This window comes from Ictalurus punctatus, chromosome 1 (genome assembly GCF_001660625.3).
Source record: "Ictalurus punctatus breed USDA103 chromosome 1, Coco_2.0, whole genome shotgun sequence".
NCBI lineage: Eukaryota > Metazoa > Chordata > Actinopteri > Siluriformes > Ictaluridae > Ictalurus > Ictalurus punctatus.
The window spans coordinates 3,587,190-3,607,759 of NC_030416.2; the positions used below are offsets into that span (position 1 = coordinate 3,587,190).

At 41.2% G+C, this 20,570-nt stretch overlaps 1 protein-coding gene and 1 non-coding gene across 2 annotated transcripts in view; both read left to right on the forward strand.

The window, feature by feature from the left end:
- Positions 1 to 2,826: 2,826 nt before the first annotated feature.
- Positions 2,827 to 2,935, forward strand: trnal-caa (transfer RNA leucine (anticodon CAA)). The gene is made up of 2 exons: positions 2,827 to 2,864; positions 2,890 to 2,935. It is a non-coding gene; the product is annotated as a tRNA-Leu (tRNA).
- Positions 2,936 to 9,223: 6,288 nt separating this feature from the next.
- The window catches only part of rhbdl1 (rhomboid, veinlet-like 1 (Drosophila)), a 32,996-nt gene continuing 21,649 nt past the window's right edge, over positions 9,224 to 20,570 (forward strand). Inside the window, exon 1 of the mRNA XM_053678118.1 lies at positions 9,224 to 9,800. Coding sequence (XP_053534093.1) covers positions 9,762 to 9,800 — 39 coding nt within the window. The 5' untranslated portion in view covers positions 9,224 to 9,761. The remainder of the gene's footprint in view (positions 9,801 to 20,570) is intronic.

The window sequence follows — 20,570 nt, forward strand, 5'->3', positions numbered from 1 at the left end:
GTCCGAGAGAGGACACTTCAGGCTTCGCGCCCGCCCGAGCGTCCCGTCAGAGAGACGCGCGCGAGGAACTTTTTTTCCCGGAAAACCGACTCGGAGTGGCGCGCGCCGCCACGCATTTTGCCGGATTCGGCCCAAATGGACCCGAAACCGCGCGAGCCAGCCTCACGACACTGCGTGCACCGAAAAGCCGGATCATCGCTGAGCACGACGAGGCGGGTTCGGCTCGTGCAAAACGCCGTTTAGGCTTTTAATCGGCTGACGGATTTGCCCAACTAACACAGTCCTCGCCGCGAGTCCGCGTGACGTTGTTGCTCTTATTTGCCGTTAAACCTGCTATAAATTAAACCGGCGTGAATTAAAGTGCTACCGAAATCACGCAGGGGGCATGCACGTGCAAAGAGCGTGCCCCGAAAATGCACGCACGCGCCTGCTTTTTGTGCAAAACGCCTAAATTCGGGTATTAATAACTGATGCTTTAGTATGCTGAGGCTCTCTGAGCTTGCTGCAGGAAAGTTGCCAACAGCTCACACAGCCGTTCGGACCGGACACCGAGCCCCGGTACCGACAACAAGTCCGAGCCACATCAACACACTGCACGTTAATGTTATTAATCAGAGTGTGAAGTGATTCACGGGGTCGTTTTGCACTCGCGCTTCAGGTCTCGCGCATTCTTTTGTTCTTCATCCTGCCCACAAACCCAGAGCTGCCGTCCCAAAGCCCCACGTTTCCACCATGCAGAGCTTCCTCAGCGCGTGCACTTCTGACCAAATCAAATCATCACTTTTATCCCCGTTAGAGACTTTTATTCGTATTATTCTTATTAAAGCATTTCTTTAGAGTTGTAACTCTTCAAGCGGCCTGTTTATATCCTCTCCGTGCTCACTGTTGGTGTTTTCCAGCCGCTTGAACGCCATCTTGGCTCTGCGTGGAGCTGCAATTATTAATACACTTCACTCACGCGCTCAGTTTTCACGCTTCAATTAATCACCCCCCGCATTCTTGTTAGCATTAGCATTTGATGCATATTTGAAAGTTGTTGTTGTTTTCTCCGTGGCGGTCGGTTCTCATGTGGAATTCACAATAGTTTTTAATCAGCCTGTGCACTCCAGGGAGCAGGTGTGTTCAGCAGGGCACTATGGAAATGTAGACTTCTGATGGGAGCACTGATTATTAATTCGTATCATTATTGATCAGTCGTTATCGATTGTGCTTATAAATAAGTTCACGTTCCTGTAGTGTTCGCTACACACACACGCACACACACAACTGTTTCACACCACTACTGCAAGTTTGAAAGCTTACAACTTGTATTAAAAATTTGCGAGATGGGTAGGCTTATCATTCATGGCTTTCTTTAAACCTAGAGGGTTTTAATTTTTTTTATTTATTTTTGGGGCTGGGGGGTTCTGTGTGAAATCGCTCATACCAATTAATCATAAAAACAAGAGTTACAAAAGGGTTTGAGGTTACGGTAAGGTGTCGGAGTTAGCCATTCTAGCTTTTCTGTCATTGGATCAACTCACCCACGTCCGTAAATAAAGCTATGAATTTTGCATGAGCTAAAATTCATAGGAATGGAACTCTCAGGCCTTCAATACAAAAGTCTGATGTATTATTCCTTTTTTCTTTTTTTTCTTTCCGATGGTTGTTCAACATAATTACACACATCAAGCAACAAGGGACAACACGCCATGTTGACAAAAAGCATTATAAAGGAATAAAATATGACCTGATGTACTGTAGGAACCTACTGTACTGTAAACATTTTTTGATGAATTAATTAACTCTTTTATCAGTTCATTGTTACATGGAACATCTGTTAAACAAGTTTCTGTTATCACTTGCATTATAGCAGATAAATAGTTGTTCCCTCACCAGGCTTTTCCTGTTTCCTGTTGAAGTTAATAAGACAAAAAGAATGCAGCGTTCATAACAACAACAAAATATTTTTACACAAACACCTGCAAACAACAACACAATATTTTTACACAAACGCCCGCAAACAACAACACAATATTTTTACACTAACACCTGCAAACAACAAAATATTTTTACACAAATGCCTAGAAACTACAACAGAATATTTTTACACTAACATCTGCAAACCAAAACAAAATATTTTTATCCAAACGCCTGCAAACAACAGCAAAATATTTTTACACTAACGCCTGCAAACAACAACACAATATTTTTACACTAACCCCTGCAAACAACACAATATTTTTACACTAACCCCTGCAAACAACAACACAATATTTTTACACTAACGCCTGCAAACAACAAAATATTTTTACACTAATGCCTGCAAACAACACAATATTTTTACACAAACGCCTGAAAACAACAACAAAATATTTTTGCACAAACGCCTGCAAACAACAAAATATTTTTACACTAACGCCTGCAAACAATAACAAAATGTATTCATCTAATAGACTGACAAAAGAGAACAAAACTGTTTTTATTGCTTTTTTCAAAAATGTATTGTTCTTTTAAAATTAAGTTTTCTTTTTGTTTATTAAGTATAATTAATGTATATGTATTAATAATTATGCCAAAAGAATTTCCTCACACATTAAGACAAACGGTATTTAAGCTGTTTGACCAGCAGGGGGCGATGATGCATTAACTGGCGGCAATTACAGCGACAACAGCGTTTCAGTTTTGAGTTTCTGTTTTATTTTATTCCTACCTTTTGCCTTTGGAAGATCACAGACTTCTACAGTCAATGTGTTCAGTCAAGAGCTCGTATAAAACCAAACTGCTAGTATACGGAGTATGTTACAGATGCAGCTGTATATTATCCTCTCTACGTGTTGTCTTTATGTCAGAATGGCCGAGCGGTCTAAGGCGCCAGACTCAAGGTGTTAAACCTTCCTGTAATGAGGATTCTGGTCTCCACATGGAGGCGTGGGTTCAAATCCCACTTCTGACAAGATCTTTTCGCGTTTAAAAATACCTTTTTAAAAGCTCAAAACTGTAAGCGATAAAACAACTCCGCTTCTTTCATGTTCTTTTGGATGATTATTTCCCCCGAAGTTATTTGAGGAAATCAGTAACACACTTTTCTTCATGATATTTATAGATATCTGTACTTAGCTTGATAACTAGCTGGATCATATGCTAATTAATCGAATGTTATTTGTTTTGACGTGTGAATTAGTTTATTGCTATTGTGTACACTCATAAAGAATTACATCCACCATTTTTGTTTGAAATCTACACTCATGTTGACTCGATATCCTTTCATAAATTTTTTTAAATCACCGTAGACCAGCATGGGATGGTCTTAACTGGTTTAGTGTGGTCTAGCCTGGTGTTAGGTTAGTAGGTCTTTTAACCTGACCAACTACAACCAGCCTAAAAGCATCAAAATTTCATTTAAATCCATTAAACTATACTAGCTTGACCAGCTGGAACCAGCCTGACCAGTTAGAACCAGCCTGTAAGCGTCCAAAACCTCGCTTAAAACCATCAAACCAAATCAGCCCAAATAGTTAAGACTGGATACCAGCTAAAACCAGCTAGCTGTTTTTGTGTGTGTGTGTGTGTGTGTGTGTGTGTGTGTGTGCGTGTGTGTGTACTTGAACTTAAACCCAACGTTTATGTAGGTGATGTAGCCGAAATATCTTCAGTGTCCAACATCAGCGTCTTCAGATTTGAAGCTACAAGTAACAAGCTAACGAGTACAGAAAAGCTTTCAGCTTCCAGATTAGCATATCTACACCATCAATCACACTCAAGAAGGTGTTCGGGAGGCGTGGTGCAATGTTATTTAGACATTAGGTTAGCACAGTGCTAACCTGCTAGCTATAAACGCCATCCATCCATCCATCCATCCATCCATCCATCTTCTGTACCGCTTTATCCTTTTCAGGGTCGCGGAGAAACCTGGAGCCTATCCCAGGGAGCATCGGGCACGAGGCGGGGTACACCCTGGACAGGGTGCCAATCCATCACAGGGCACAATCACATACACACTCACACACCCATTCATACACTAAGGACACTTTGGACTGTATAAACTCCCATTACTTATTCCCTAGATTGGATTCTTACAGTAGTTATGGTACAAAAGTTTTGTTGTTTTTTGGGGGTTTGACTGAAGGGAAATTGAGTATAAATGTAATTTTAGATGACGATCTGGGAGTTGACAAGGACATGTCCAAAGCAGTATTGACCTGAAAACCGAACCTGTGCCTTTAATATTTGTCTTTCAGCGTCTTTTATATTATTCAGTTTATGCACATTGATTGAGCTTAGTCAAAGGCAAACCACTTTTATCAGATAGGAGCTCTTTCGACGGTGTAATTTAATCTCTGAGTCGATACTCTTAGGCCAAGAGAGTATAATAAAAATGGACCTTCTATTGAATTAATGGTTGAAGTATTGACGTATTTTTAAACCCCCAATAGAAATTGTGTTGTTTTGGAGTTTTATTATTAGGTTTGTGACTAGGACTCCTGAGCGTACAGGATAGGTCAGTGTTTATTTATACTTAATACGGACTGTTGATTCACTGGGATCAATGTGCAGAAAAGGATTATGGGGCATAAAAGAAAATGTTTAAAAAAGCGAAAGAAGTCCAGCTACACAGTGACTGGCAGGAGCTGACAGCCAATCAGGAGACAGCGAGGACTGATAGAATCCCGGTGGCTTTTCTTTTTTCTTGAACAGGTAAGACGTTTTAAATAATTTTGAAGCCAGTGAGTTATCGATGGTGGCTGTGCAATTTGTATGGTTAACCAGTTGTTATGTGTATATTTTGTGTATATCGCCATTCACTGCTTTGCGTGTTAGGATTATGTCGAACATGTTTGACAGGCTGGAGAACAAAATGCAACGATTCGATAATAAAATACAGACATGGGAAGCGAACAGAGGTGATTGTTGGGAGATTTGTTCTCTCCAGTGTTTTCTGAGCAGCTAGTTCGAGTCAGTCGATCGGCGTCATATTGTGGAGCAACCACTGATGTGTGCAGTAAAGCTTGATTTATTCTCATAGAACCGCTGTGATACTGAGGAAGCAGCAACATTTAATTATATCCTCAGAGCCGTCAATAACTTGGATCACGTCCCAGACCGAATAAAACCACACTAATGAGTTTGTCAGGACGCTTTTGGTGTCATCATTATTTAGGTGAGCATTACGCGGTTTGGGACGCAGCCCTGAATTTGCTCTGAAACCTGAGCCATGGCAGCTGTGACACTTGATACTTGTGTTTCTAAATGCTAAAAATGCTTTAAAAAATAATTTTTAAAAAATAGCCTGCAGTAGCTGTTTTCTACCAGAGAGGGCACCGAGAAATTCCAAAATCTTCCATCTGGTAGCTTTAAGTACTTCATTCAGCCAACTCTGAATGACATCCTCTCCATAATACACACACACACACCTGACACATTATTCCTTTATACTTGGGTCTCCATATCTGTTTCTTTCTCTACTCTTCATACGTCACTCTGTAACATTGCCCTCATCCGTATCCGAATGACTCGCTTTCCCTGAGTTTGTAGGATTATTCATTCCTGTGTTTAGTGACTGATGACTCACAGATGGACGTTTACTGTGTAATACATGAGACGTTACAGCAGGCCGTACAATTACGCTGCAGTCTGTCAGATAGCTAACAGTTTTCCTCTCTGTGTGTCTGTCCAGCCATCTCTCTGTCTTTCTGTCAGTCTCTCTATCTATCTATCTATCTTTTTATCTGTCTGTTTATGTATTTGTCTTTTTTCTCTCTGTCTGTCTGTCTGACTGTCTATCTGTCTAGATATCTGATGGTCTTTCTGTCTGTCTGACTATCTGCCTGTCTCCACAGTATATTTATCTGTCTGTTGTTCTGTCCATCAACCTGCTGTCCTTCCATTTGCTTGACTGTCTATCTATATATCTGATGGTCTTTCTGTTTGTCTGTCTGCCTGTCTGTCTGTCCTTTACTCTATCTTTCTATCTGCCTGTCTCTATATTTATCTGTCTGTCTTTCTGTCTGTCTGTCAACTATCTATCTATCTATCTATCTATCTATCTATCTATCTATCTATCTATCTATCTATCTATCTATCTGCCTGTACGACTATGCAGTATTAGTTTATCACTCTATCTATCTATCTATCTATCTATCTATCTATCTATCTATCTGTCTGTCTCTCTATCTATATGCGTATCTATCTTTCTGTCTGTCTGTTTATATGTTTGTCTTTTTTGTCTCTCTGTCTCTCTTTCTGTCTATCTGCCTGTCTCTATATTTATCTGTCTTTCTGTCTGTCAGTCTGTCTGTCTTTCCCTTTGCTTGACTATCTATCTATCTGTCTGTCTGTCTGTCTGTCTGTCTGTCCACATATCTGTCTGTCTGTCTCTATTTATCTGATGTTCTTGGCTGGTTTTTTTTTGCTTCTAAAATATTTTAGTAACTGTATCTATTTGGATTTTATACTTCCAACTCCTCTCTCTCTCTCTCTCTCTCTCTCTCTCTCTCTCTCTCTCTCTCTCTCTCTCTCCTCTCTATCCCCCCCTCTCTCTCTATCCCCTCTCTCTCTCTCTCTCTCTCGTTCTCTCTCCTCTCTATCCCCCCCCCTCTCTCTATCCCCTCTCTCTCTCTCTCTCTCTCTCTCTCCCCTCTCTACCCCCCCTCTCTCTCTCCTCTCTATCCCCCCCCTCTCTCTCCTCTCTATCCCCTCTCTCCCTCCCTCTCAGTTTCTCTCTCTCTCTGTCTGAGTGTTTAAATAAGGGTTTGAAGTGAGTAATGAGGCCTGTGTGCTTCAGTACTGAGCTTCTCTCACTCCGGATGCATCTATTAAAGTTTGAAGTTGCCCCAATTTAATTCTGGATAGCAGCGGGTAAGATCACTGTAGATTTAATGCAGTCTGACAGGACGTTATGTCTCAGCGCTAACAGCGAGACCGTCTGTGGTCCATTCTTGTTGAAACTGCCAGTTACTCGGAATGCAATGGCTGTTATATTTGTTGTTATATATTTGTTGGCAGAGGGAATGTGTTTTTAGATGAGTGCTAGAACGTGCCAAGAGCTGAAGAACGTTGGTTCCATCTGCTTAATTTGAGGTATTAAAAATAAAGATAAAAAAAAAAACAACTCACACACAGACAGCCTTCTGAGAATGTCTAGATAGTGTAAAAGCTCATATTTAATTTCTGAAGGAAATTATTTTATATCACATTTATTTATTTAAATGATTACCTCTATGCATTGGCATTGCAAACCATCGTTAAATTTTTATTTATTTTTTTTTTAATGAATGCACACAACAAACTTTGCTTAAACAGCTGTTCACAGAAACCTCGATATCTTGGCTCAGGACGGTCCGAGCTCCTTGGAAATAAAACCGTACTCTAGAGTATATTACAAGGTAAATGTATAAACATTTTGCACATTCTTGTTCCTTAGACATAACTTAAGTCCGACTTTGCTCACAGTTCCCCTTTTAGGGAAAATTTATAATGGGAAGTGTTCTCAGTCTTCATTTTTTTAGTGGGTACCTAGGTAAGTATAGTGTGCATGACCAACATTTCAGGTTTGAGTCTTCTCTTATTTTTTTATGGGGACGAGAGAGTGCAATTTTCCCGCCCAAATCTCCCTCACTTTCAGGTTGAATATATCTAATGGGAGACCAGATACAAACCTGAAATTTGCACCGAAATTAGTCCTCTATAGTATGATGATATGAATTTGAACCTCCCTTCTAGGAAATTCACTATATTCTACTTCACTGTGGTAACAGTAACCATGTTAAATCATAATGTGGTAAATACTGGTACAGTCAAATATCACTTAAGAGCTGTTAGAACGCTAACGTCATGAGAGCACTGTATATATATAAACACACACAGAATCAGCCATAACATTACACCCACTGACAGGTGAAGTGAATAACATTGATTATCTCATTGCAGTGGCACCTGTCAAGGAGTGGGATATATTTAATAGGCAGCAAGTGAACAGTCAGTTCTCGAAGTAGACGTGTTGGAAGCAGGAAAAATGGGCAAGCGTAACGATGTGAGCGACTCTGACATGGGCCAAATTGTGTCTGGGTCAGAGTATCTCCAAAACGGAAGGACTTGTGTGATGTTCCCGGGATGCAGTGGTTAGTACCTACCAAAAGTGGTCCAAGGAAGGACAACCTGTGAACCCGGTGACAGGGTCATGGGCACCCAAGGCTCAGTGATGAGCTTGGGGAGCGAAGGTTAACCCGTTTAGTCTTGATAGAAAGGAGTCAGAACACACAGTGCATCACAGCTTGGTGAGTATGGGACTATGTAGCTGCAGACCAGTCAGAGTGCCCATGCTGACCCCCGTCCACCACCGATAGCACCTACAATGGGCACGTGAGCATCAGAACTGGACCATGGAGCGATGGAAGAAGGTGGCCTGGTCTGATGAATCACGTTTTCTTTTACATCGTGTGGACGGCCAGAAAACCTCGGGTCCTGGCGTTCATGTGGATGTTACTTTGACACATTCCACCTACCTAAACATTGCTGCAGACCAAGTACACGCCTTCATGGCAACAAAATTCCTTAATAGCAGCGGCCTCTTTCAACAGTATAATGCGCACTGAGACACTGAAACAGTTGTTCAGGAACGGTTTGAGGAACAGGACAAAGAGTTCAAGGTGTTGACCCGACCTCCAAATTCCCCAGATCTCAATCCGATCGAGCGTCTGTGGGACGTGCTGGACAAACAAGTCCTATCCATGGAGGCCCCACCTCGCAACTTACAGTTCTTACAAGGATCTGCTGCTGAAGTCTTGGTGCCAGATACCACAGCACGCCTTCAGAGGTCTTATGCGGTCCATGCCTCAGGGGGTCAGAGCTGTTTTGGTGGCACAATGGGGTACCTACACAATATTAGGCAGGTGGTTTTAATGTTATGGCTGATCATTGTGCATAACCATAAAATGAAAAGGTTTTACCATGGTGTCCTTTAGCGTCGATGTTTATTACGTATCTAGCAAGGGTACTGTTACAGTTTCACTCTGGTACTGTTGGGGAATTTAGTATTTATTAAGATTAATACTACTATCACCATGATTTTATTTGTTTTCTGTTCAACCATAACAGACACTCTGTTTCGACCGTATATGGTACAAATGGTTTGATATCTTTTGCATGAAAACCCCCCCAAAAAAACATGGTTATTGTTAAAGGCTGAGCACAAGCATACTACAAATGTGTGTGTGTGTGTGTGTGTGTGAGGCAAAGCTGCAGCCTGTCAGACACGCCCCGCTGGCTTCCTATTGGCTGGCTGACACCACCTCCCTCCCCTTCCTTATTAGCATTCAGGCAATGCTGCTTGTAAGAAGGGCAGAGAGAGGGAGTGACAGAGAGAGATTTACATATAGGTAGAAGGAGGTGCATGTGGCAAGACGAGGGGAAAGGAAGAGGGGAAAGGAGAAGGAAGGAGAGAGAGAGTGAGGGAGGGAGAGAGAGAGCTAGACAGAGAGCGAGCAAGGGCTGCATTCTGCCAAGAGGGAGCCGAAGAAGGCAAGAGCATCTGCAGAGGCAGACAGAGAGACAGATCTGTCCTGGATTCCCCCCTCTTCCCACATAAGGACGCAGCCCTTTCCTCCTCCCTGACCGGAGGGGACCGTACACGGAATCGTACTCCAGCCTCGGCAGCCTCCGTGTGTTGGAGGAGAGAGAGGGGTGTGAAGGGGGTGTGTGGCGCCCTGGTGGGTGCAGGCGTGTGAGCATGTGTGTGTGAGTGTGTATCTGGTTGTGGCGGTTGGTGAAGCAGGGCCCGGTATATGGATAGGAGCTCACTGTTTCAGCTCATTCAGGAGCAGGTAAGCAAGCAACGGCGCGGTTGCCATGGCGACCGTCTCCTTCCTCCGTGCATGTGCATGCATATGTCTGTACGTACGTATGTGTGTGTGTGTGTGTGTGTGTTTGTGGAGATGGAGGGATGCAGCAGATGAGGGCATGCAGGGAGGGAAGAGAGGATGAGACAAGCAGACGAAAAAGAGTGATGTGTGTGGGTGTGTGTGTGTGATGGTAATACAAATGCAGCATCCATGCTGGTCCGGAAAACCTGCTGTGACATGACCCAGTCAGGTTGGCGCCGATGTCAAAGCCCTGTGAATGCAGGACACAGTGTCACATCAGGCTTGGTGAGGATAGTGCCATTACTATACCTCCACACACACACACACACGCACGTACGTGTGTGTACACACCCCTCACACACACAGGGCTTGTGATCACTGCAGCGTGGCCTCGGAGACGCGAGTGCACCAGCCTCGATGCCTTATCGTCAGCAGCATCTGGGTATCATAATCGCACCATTCATATCTTCATATCAGGTCATGACCTTTGAACCTTGAAACCTTCTACGTCCTTCCCATCTGGTCCTTGGGCATTCCGTATCATGTAAGGTGTACCGATTGGACGCTAACCTATTGCTGAGCATTGTGGGATTTCATGAGTGCGCTGGACATTCCTTGGGTGATTTATAGTGAGAGGAAAACTGAATTGGTCATCATGACTGATCAGGAATCGATCACAGAAAACTCATTTGAATGATCGAGTTCAGGTTATGACCGGTGCATGTGTAATACCAGATCTTTACAACACTTTTACCTTCGAAGTCTAAATTGATAAGGACTATAAAGAACACATTGTTTCAGATTTGTTCCAAACAGCTCTTCTTAGGCTTCTTTCTGAATGAAAACTCTACCACAGGATCACAAATACTACCCAAACTTCCCAAGCCTTCCTCCCCTTACAGCATTGTGTGTGTGTGAGTGAGTGTGTTAACGTTGATAGATTGTGTATGTGTCAGTGTGCAGGTTTTAAATGCTTTCCGATGACCGAGAACCGTATCCAGAGTTCAATTAAGCGAGCACAGTGAGGATTTAATACCTTTAAGACAGGAGACTTCGCTTATCTCAGTCGGAATCTTTACGGATTAAAATGACGAATGAACTTGAAGGGAGCTCACAGTGTAGCACGTGCGCTCGGTCAGCTTATCCTTCTTCACAGGAGAGCACATTCAATTAATTGGCCAATGCAAAATAGCGAATCATAATGAAAAAATCAGAACAAGCCTAAATCTCATTCATAATGATTCCATTTCGTTACAACTAGGACTTTTCATGCGGCAATTTACTAAACTTCTATTAGATTTATTTCACTGCATGCCATCATGTTACTAGTCTTTATTTTATTTCATCATGTAGAAATTCTCTTGCTTTTACGCTGCATTGTATTTAACGTGACTATCTGCTATCCGGTTCAGTCCACATTTTCTATCCTCTATTCGTTTTCGGCTTAAAGGTAATTGAGGAATGCCGTCGCAGACGTCTATACTCAGAAAATATCTGGAGGTGTGATCTACATCTACTTTTTTTTTTTTTTTTTTTTTTTTTACATAATCCGAATGTCCCAGAAATTCAACTTAAGCAGCTGCGCAACCTGTCTCTGAATACACGTAACGTTCTCCACATAAATACCGACACAACTTCGCCCGAGAAAAGTCGGCGACTCTGAATACAACCCAAAATGTCCAAATATCGATAAAACCGTGACACGTTTGACCTCGTGGAGACATTTGGCTGGAACTTGTAAACAAAAAAACAAACAAACAACGGTTGTTTTTATTTATTTATTTATTTATTTATGTATTATGTACTAAGACTGATGGTAAGGTTAAAGATAAGGTTAGGGGTAGTATTATCTTGTTACAGCCGGTGAAAATAAAAGCCCCAACGTTGCTAACACCGGCATTTAAGTATGCGAAAGCAGGAGATTTGCAGAATTAAAAGGAATTAAGATGGTTCTAGGCTCAGGAAACTCTAAAGTCCACTTTGGTAGCTGAACTACACGACACTGATGCATGTTCTGTAGGCAAAGGACCAGACTGCATTTAAATTGAATATTTTAAAGCATAACATCTGATACACAGTGCCCTCCAGAATTATTGGCGCCCTTATGAAAAAAAAATGTTTTTGGAAACGAGCGAACATGAGCGAATGAGTTGAGTTTCATACCCGAACAGTGCATTTTATTTTCCTACAAAACACTGATTTCAAAATGATCTGCTTTTATAAAAGGTGCCAAGGCTTCAGGAGGGACCTGTGTCGGCTGTATTAATAATGCAAATGAATTACCGTGATAGGAAAACTAGAATTATAATCATATTAATTATACTGAGGCATCAACCGATATGACTTTTCCTCATGAAAACTAGCCGAATGAGTTCTTTACATGTACAAAGTGATCTGATAGCTCGTCTAATAATCTGAAGGAGAAAAAAGTTTTAAATACATGATACAGGTATGTCTGAAAATGATTTTTTTTTTTTTTTACAGTAAACTTGTATATAAACCTGTGTGTAAGCTGATTGGTCTAAAATATATGTTTTTATCCAATTTCCTGTAGTTTATGATCCATTTGAGTTTGAGTGCGATGCTGACATGGCACAGATCTTACAATTCTCTCGTGTTACTTGGCAACCGAAGCTCACAGAAAGTCGATTCGCTTACTCTGAGGTCATGAGTATCACGTTTTGGCTGATACTAGGCATCGGATTGTTTCATCCTTACTCGTGACTCAAATCTGATATAGACTATCATAGTACGCAGTTTACCCTCCATCCTTCCATCCATTTTCCGTACCGCTTATCCTACACAGGGTCGCGGGGAGCCTGGAGCCTGTCCCAGGGAACTCGAGGCGGGGGACAACCTGGACGGGGTGCCAATACATTCACACACTACGGACAGTTCGGAAACGCCAGTCAGCCTACAACGCGTGTCTTTGGACTGGTGGAGGAAACTGGAATACCCGGAGGAAACCCCCGAAGCACGGGGAGAACACGCAAACTCCTTGCACACAGGGCGGAGGCGGGATTCGAACCCCCAACCCCGGAGGTGCGAGGCAACCGTGCGAACCACTAAGGTAGTGTTGGCTGCCGTGCGTTCCATACTTTTATTATGCTATGAAAGGAATGATGGGAAATCTTCACCTCTGCCAAACGGACCGCTTGTATCTCAGTTCGATTCGATTTTTTTATTTATATAGCATGATTAAGAGTAGACATAATCACGAAGGAGCTTTACGGAAATCTAGATAAGCAATGTCTCCGATTAAAATGCTTTGTGTGTGTGTGTGTGTGTGTATAAGTGTGTGTGAGTGTGTGTGTGTGTGTGTGTTGATCTTTAAAGAACGTGCTGATTGACAGACAGTTTGACGTGTCAGTCCTTCTGAGGAGCGAGATCTATTCGCTGCTCCTGAGGCGAACGATCATATGAGACTCACCAAATTAAAGATATGTGTGTGTGTGTGTGTGTGTGTGTGTGCGTGTGTGTGCGTGTGAGGAACTAGAGCAGGCTGTTGCTGACAGTGTGGGTGCATGCCATATGCGTTTGTGTGTATGTGCGATTCGAGCAAAGTCTGGTCATTTTGCTGTGATGTCGTGGGTGTGTGTCCATGCATGCACCATTGGGCATGGCACATTAGGAAGTGTGTGTGTGTGTGTGTGTGTGTGTGTGTGTGTGTGTGTGTGTGTGTGTGTGTGTGTGTGTGTTTTGGCGACTGCTGTTTCATTGAGTTGATGAGTTTTCTGTTACAGGGAGGAGTGCTGATCTCAGGCTATTTCTGGCTGTAAAACACACACACACACACACACACACACACACACACACGGCTGAGTATTGCTGGCATAAGCTCACTAGATGGGGACTGAGCGTAATATGCAATGGCACGGTTTCTTGCTGGCGTATGACTCCATACCCACCCGAACGCAGAAATATAACCGTACGTCTCAACGGATAAGAATACGTCGACACGTGCTCATTTCTTCTCTTTAGAAAATGCTTTGACGCTAATGTTTTCCTATCACTTTAATGAATCCAATTCAATTCCATCAAGCCGATTAAATGAATTGTTTCTGTGGAGAAATTTCCTTTACACGATTTTGTTTTTCCCTCACAAGGCAAATGTATTTCATTAGCCAAGACAGCCTTGCTGTCTAGAGTATGCTACTTTAGTTTAGCACTAATGCTACAAGGCTAACGTAGCTAGTCTCATCCAAAATCTGCCTCAGACTACATCCAGTTCTTCAGTGATGTCTCTCTCACACCTCCTGATGTAATTTAGGACAGAATGTGACGTACTCTAACCTATAAACAAACTTGAACACTGTAAGGTTATGGGGACGGCCATCTTGAAGTTGCTATTTTCCCTCAGCTCAGTTTGCCCCTGCCTCACACAGTTTTAAAGCTGGATTGGTAGCAGAAAGCTGAACTTTAAGCTTGTTTTGTAGTATTAAAAGCGAGTATATAAAAATGCAGGCATGTATTTTACAGAAAATACTTTCATTCAGTGTTTGCTCCATTAGCCTCATTGTTCCAGTGCAAACTGAATGACACCAAATATTTTGGCTAATCAGCTAAAGTGGAAAATTGTGTTCTTTTCTGTTTTCTTTTTCTTTTTCCGTATTTTTTTAAAAAGCTTTTTTTCTTTTTTTTACACAGTTTCTTCTCATCTGTCAGTTGAAATGGACTAGATATTGTTCACAGCGATGCATGTATTAAAATATTAGATTTAAGAGAACAAAAACAAACAGTGTATGAATTCATTATTGCTTATACAGGAATAACTAGTAGAACGTTATAGTCGATGTTGCCAGATTCTCGGTGTTTCCACATAACCCTTCTGTTGAACTGCTGATGTGGATTTATTAACCCTTTACTGCATGGTATTGCCATATAGTAACAATTAATTTATTTCCAATCATTTTTGATGGGCAATAACACAAAACTATTATTTTTGCTATGTAATTAGATCTATCTCGCTATTTGATCTAACAAAAAACAAAATGCCTTCGCGTACATTTTGTGTTATTTTATTGGTTAGCACGTTCGCCTCACACCTCCAGGGTCAGGGATTCGATTCCCACCGTGTCCCTGTGTGTGTGGAGTTTGCATGTTCTCCCCGTGCTGCGGGGGTTTCCTCCGGGTACTCCGGTTTCCTCCCCCAGTCCAAAGACATGCATGGTAGGTTGACTGTCATGTTCATAGTGTATGAATGGGTGTGTGAGTGTGTATGTGATTGTGCCCTGTGATGGATTGGCACAATGTCCAGGGTGTACCCCGCCTTGTGCCCGATGCTCCCTGGGATAGGCTGGATGGATGGATATATATCAAGTAATAAAAATCTATTAATTTGTTTATGTACATGTAATAATTCATGCTGTAGAGGGATATATTATTATGCTTTGGTAAAATACAAAAGCGAGTCAAATGAAAACATTTTTAAAAAAATTTATTTTGCATTGTTTATTGCAAATAGATGTCAGAAAAGTGTGGTTTTTCTACATAATCTCCATTCCATTCACTATGTAATATCCATTCCTTTGACTCCTCCTTGTATCTTGTACCACAGCACTGTGGATTTTCTCAATTCTGATTGGTCGATCCTGATTGTTGTTTCATTTTGAATTTTTTTTTTGTCTGACAGTAGATCTAGCTTCAGGGCAAATTACACTTTTTATATCAATGCGCTAGTTCTAATATGCTATCCTTTATGTAGTAACAATGTAGACAGGGACTTGTATGGCAGACACGCCACATAAACGGTTTAAAAAAATGTGTGTAATTGTTGACATTACCGTTGACGTTATTGACTGTTTATAGCTGCAAAAACATAGCGAACTTGTTTTACAGACGTTCTATTCTACAACATTAAAATGACTTTACTTAGTAAACAGATAGAAGGTATGTCGTTCTTTAATAAATGGAAACTTGTTGGAGTTGGAAAATCGCTTTGGAATAAGGGGAGTAATACACTTCGGGATGTGTTGTAATGGGAAAATGATCAACTTTGATGTGAAAACGGAATTGCATCACAGACGTCATTAATTATTTTCCTATAACAGTACACCGTGTCATGTTCTAGCCTTTCCGTGGGAAATAAAGTAAAACGGAAAGCTGTCACATATCTGCATAATCATGTGGCAAGTATCATTTTGATTAAAGGTGGTGAAACGTGACTATGAATGCGAAATGAAAGCGGGTTGTCATGACCGTGATCTTTTCATAAGGTAAATGAAATGAAAACCCTTTCCACGGGCTCTTTGAAAGCAGTTCGAATCAGAGATTCGTAACAAATCTAATATTTCTTTAAAAAAAAACACCTTTTCTTATTATTTCTACAAACCCGAAAGGTCTTATTTAGTCGTAAAATGAAAGAAACAGGCTTCTGCACAATATAATATCTGCCTTTGGGTTGTATTAATTTAACTGCTCTTGCTGAAGTGACTTTCAGGCTGAAGTAAATCACACACAGGGGCTAGATTCATGAATTTGCTTCGACTCCATTGTGTATTTATGTGCTTTTAAGAAAAAACGCCCCAAATTGCAAATTCATTAAGGTGAACACGCAAAAGAGACCAGAGCCACAATGGGAGCATGTTATTAAATCAGCTTACGCATTATTTTGCAGGTGTTATTAAGTTTTCACAAATTTTTTTTAGGATTGAGCTGTTTTTTTGGGACTCCTTTTGATTGGCCACTGGGCTGCTTTCATCACTCAAAACCTGGCAACCCAAAGATATACCCTTCTCTTAGTACTGGAGTTCAAAAGTTATCAAACTTATTTTTAGGACAACCGTACAAACCAATATCACAGATCTCAGTACTACGTACTACATTATCTGCTTCCAACGTCACATTTTTTAATAATAATAAAAAAAAGACCAAAATCGCACATCGTAAAAGATCACATCATTGAGATCGCATAATGTTGTGCTATGGTTAACACAAGCTGACTTTGTAGAATGGTTCTGCATACGCAAGCCCGTTTTTGGTTTCGGTTTCGGGTTTCTGTTTACACAAACCCGGATGGCGCTGCTTTGACAACACAAGCCAAACGTAGTCCTTTCCGTTAATCACAGGTCTATCGTTAGAGGATCTTTATTGTATAATCTGACACGTTAAGGCACAGTCTGTTATAGAAATCGGCCAAGATTTTATCATGATGGGACAAGTAATCATTTTAAACGACTGCCGAACTCGCTCAGTCTAAAAGCGGCTTTGAAAATGTAGGTCTTCTTCTTTAGACCGTTCCATAAATAATACTAGGTCTTTAGAAGGGTTTATGTCACTGGCGGACATTTTTTTTTTTCCCCAGATGCAAAAATCTGCATTATAATCCTAAAAGGCAGGCACGAATCAAAAGCAGAAGATATTCCACATTCGACGCACTGAGGGAACTGAAAAACTGAAACAACAACAACAACTACAAAAAAAGAGAAGTAGATAGAAACAATGAAGCTTAGAATGAAACATGAACGAACATTGCCTAGTCTTCCCCCCCCCAAATGTCAGCTGTCCAGTTTTGGAGAGCGTGTGCCCATTACTGTAGGATCAGATTCATGTTCTTGGCTGACAGGAATGGAACCCACTGTGGTCTTCTGTTGTTGCGAAGAGTCTCTTGTGCATTCTGAGGCGCTTTTCTGTTCAGCACGGTTGTAAAGACTGGTTAACTGAAGTGCTTGACCTGTATTTGCATGATTTGATATATTGTTCCACTGCCACATGAATTAGCAAGGGTGCCGGTGTTCCTATTAAAGTGGCCAGTGAGTGTAATACGACAATCACCCTAAATATGATCAGTGTCATGTAAATAATGTAGTTACGCCAATACGTACTGTATGGACTACGGAACTTCTTTTTGCCTTTACAGTATCTTCCTCTAATGTTGAACTCATTTCCATAGTAAAAGAGCAAAGACCAATTTTAACAGTGTCTCATACTATATGCAGTGCTAACAGCACTGAGATCCTGCTATCTGAAATCGTTAATGCTAACAGCGCTCGAGCTGTGTGCCGTGTTTAGCGTTACTGAAGGGTGTCTGAGTGTAACACTGGGGCTATTAATGAAGAATGCATCGGTCTGTTAATGAAAAGTCTGTAGCAGAGCCTGTTCCAGAGCGCTGTAGACTTCTCCTCACAACTCTGAACTCCACATCGTCTGTGTCACGCTCACAGCGCCAGGCGGGAGTGTGTAATACGGAGCAGATATTTTGACAAGAACACACTCGACCTTGGCAGCAAGCACGGTGTAGTTAAAAGCAAGTTTCCTTGACAATTCGCGTGCAGTTTCATTCATGCTACGTGTATCCGCGTTAGCTTAATCGAGGCTGATCCTCGGGAAGACGTTGATGAACATCTCCTCACAGAGCTTTCTTATACAAGACACTGTAAACTGTTAGTTTTTTTGTTTTGTTTTGTTAAGCGCTAGTTTTTAGGTGTAACGTGATTGGTTCAGTAGCCTAACATTCACCATGTGGATGATTTCTCAACATGTACTGTACAGTAACTCCCTCCCGTTTATCCTCACTGTCTACGTTGTTTTGGAAGAATCCGAGGAAGCGTTCAAAGAAGGCGTCCGAGCGCCGCTGAGGCGTGTTTAGACTCTCACCCGCCCCCTAGTGGACGGAGCTCAAAATCCTCCAAATGTACAAAAGGTACGCAGGTGAGTAAATGAGAAATGCTGCTGCATCCTCAACTCACACGTCATGTATAAAACCCCGACGTTGGGTTTAAACGATGCTGCTGTTCACTGGCTCAGTAGTAAACTGAGGAGTAAAGGAATAGCATCCAGCAAAATATCCTCTCAGGAGAGGATATTTTTGTGTTTATATGTACGGTGCAGTACTTATTCGTTTAAAGTAATCGCAAATTACATATTTTTAAAAAGGCTACTGGGGAGCAGTCAGGACCTCGAGTGCAGCGCTAACTACTTCCCACTAGCGTTTATTTTTTTATTAGCATATATAGTGCAAGTAAATATTCCCAGATTTGTCCTTCCCTGTTTACAGCGGCTAATTAGCGAAAGTGCTGCTGTAGTCAGCAGATTTAGAACCGAGTTTGTCTAATATGGGTGAGTTGTCTTTTGTCTTTCTTACACCCCAGATTTATACCTGTTGGAAATCATGCGTAGATAAAAAACGAAATGAAGAATAGAGAGAGTGTGTGCAGGCACCATCTGTGCAGAGAAGGTGTTATGGAGGGAAATGAGCCCTTTCCTGACCCAGAATTCTTTGCTGGGGAAGTGGAAAGTCTCTGGTGACGGAGCGCGAGTCTACTGCGCAACTAATCAGCGCTGCAAATTAAACCGCACCACGACTTCCCTGAACACACTGAGCTAATCTGCTTTACGCCACAGCATCGCTCTGATTAGACCAGTCTTACATTCCCACAATGTTCCACTATCACAGTACCGTTTGGAAGGGTCCCACCGTGTTCCAATAAGTGAGAATTGATTACATTTTTATCTGTGAGAGGCTCTGACTCTGTCTCTCTTGTTCCAAATCATGTTTTTGTCATCATGACCCCTCAATATTAGCTTAACATTTTAAAAATGTATATATTTTTCGTCAATCTAAACTATAAAGTTTATTTGTTTCAAACTTTTCTTTGTTTTTTTTTTTTTTTACATTACATAATTTCTACTTCCTGTTTGATTCACGTACAGGTTCTGCTTGCCAACATCTTAGCTTGCTGACTAGCTAGCTAGCAAAGTGACGGTTTTCTATAAACTAGCTCGCTAGTTGATTACACGAAACCCGATTAAAAAATATATATATATTTTTTATATATAATATATATATTTATATATTTTTTATATATTATATATATATATATATATTTAATATATATATTTTTTAAATATATATATTTTGCACCAAAATATATATACATATTTTTTGCTGCTTTGAAAAGAAAATTCCGGCACATTGGAAGGCCTCCTTAATAATAGTATTAATAACATCAATAATATCATAGTGTCACATTTTTCAAAGGACTGGTGACTGGAAATTGGTTCCATCCATAGAGTAAATACAGTCTCCTCCGAAACTATTGGAACGGCAAGGCCAATTCTTTTTTTTTTTTTTTTTTTTTTGTGCTATACACCAATTTGGGTTTTAGATCAAGAGATGGATATAAGATGAGAGTTTTAAGATTTCATCTTTTATTTCCTGGTATTTACATCTAGACTAGACGTGTTCAACAACATAAAGCATACAACCTTTTGTATCAGACCACCCAGTTTGGGTTAAGATCTGGTGATTGACTCGATCAGTCTAAAACCTTAAACTTTTCCCCCTGATGGAGTCCTTTGTTGAGTTGACAGTGTGTTTTGGATCGTCGTCTTGCTGCATGATGAAGTTCCTCCTGAATAATTTGGATGCATTTCTCTATAAACTGGCAGACACAATGTTCCTGTAAACGTCTGAATTGATTCTGCCGCTACCATCATGAGTTCCATCATCAATAAAGATGAGTGAGAATGTTCCAGAAGCAGCCATGACACTACCTCCACCATGTTTCACCGATGCGCTCGTATGTTTCGGATCATGAGCAGATCCTTTCTTTCTCCACACTTTGGCCTTTCCATCACTTCGTTCTAGGTTCATCTTGGTTCCAGAACTTTTGTGACTCATCTCTGTATTTCTTTTTTTTGTATCTTGTAGTATGGCCTCTATAATTCTGCTCTCAAAGTCATCTCCGAACGGTGGATTGCGATACCTTCACCCCTGCCCTTTGCAGGTTG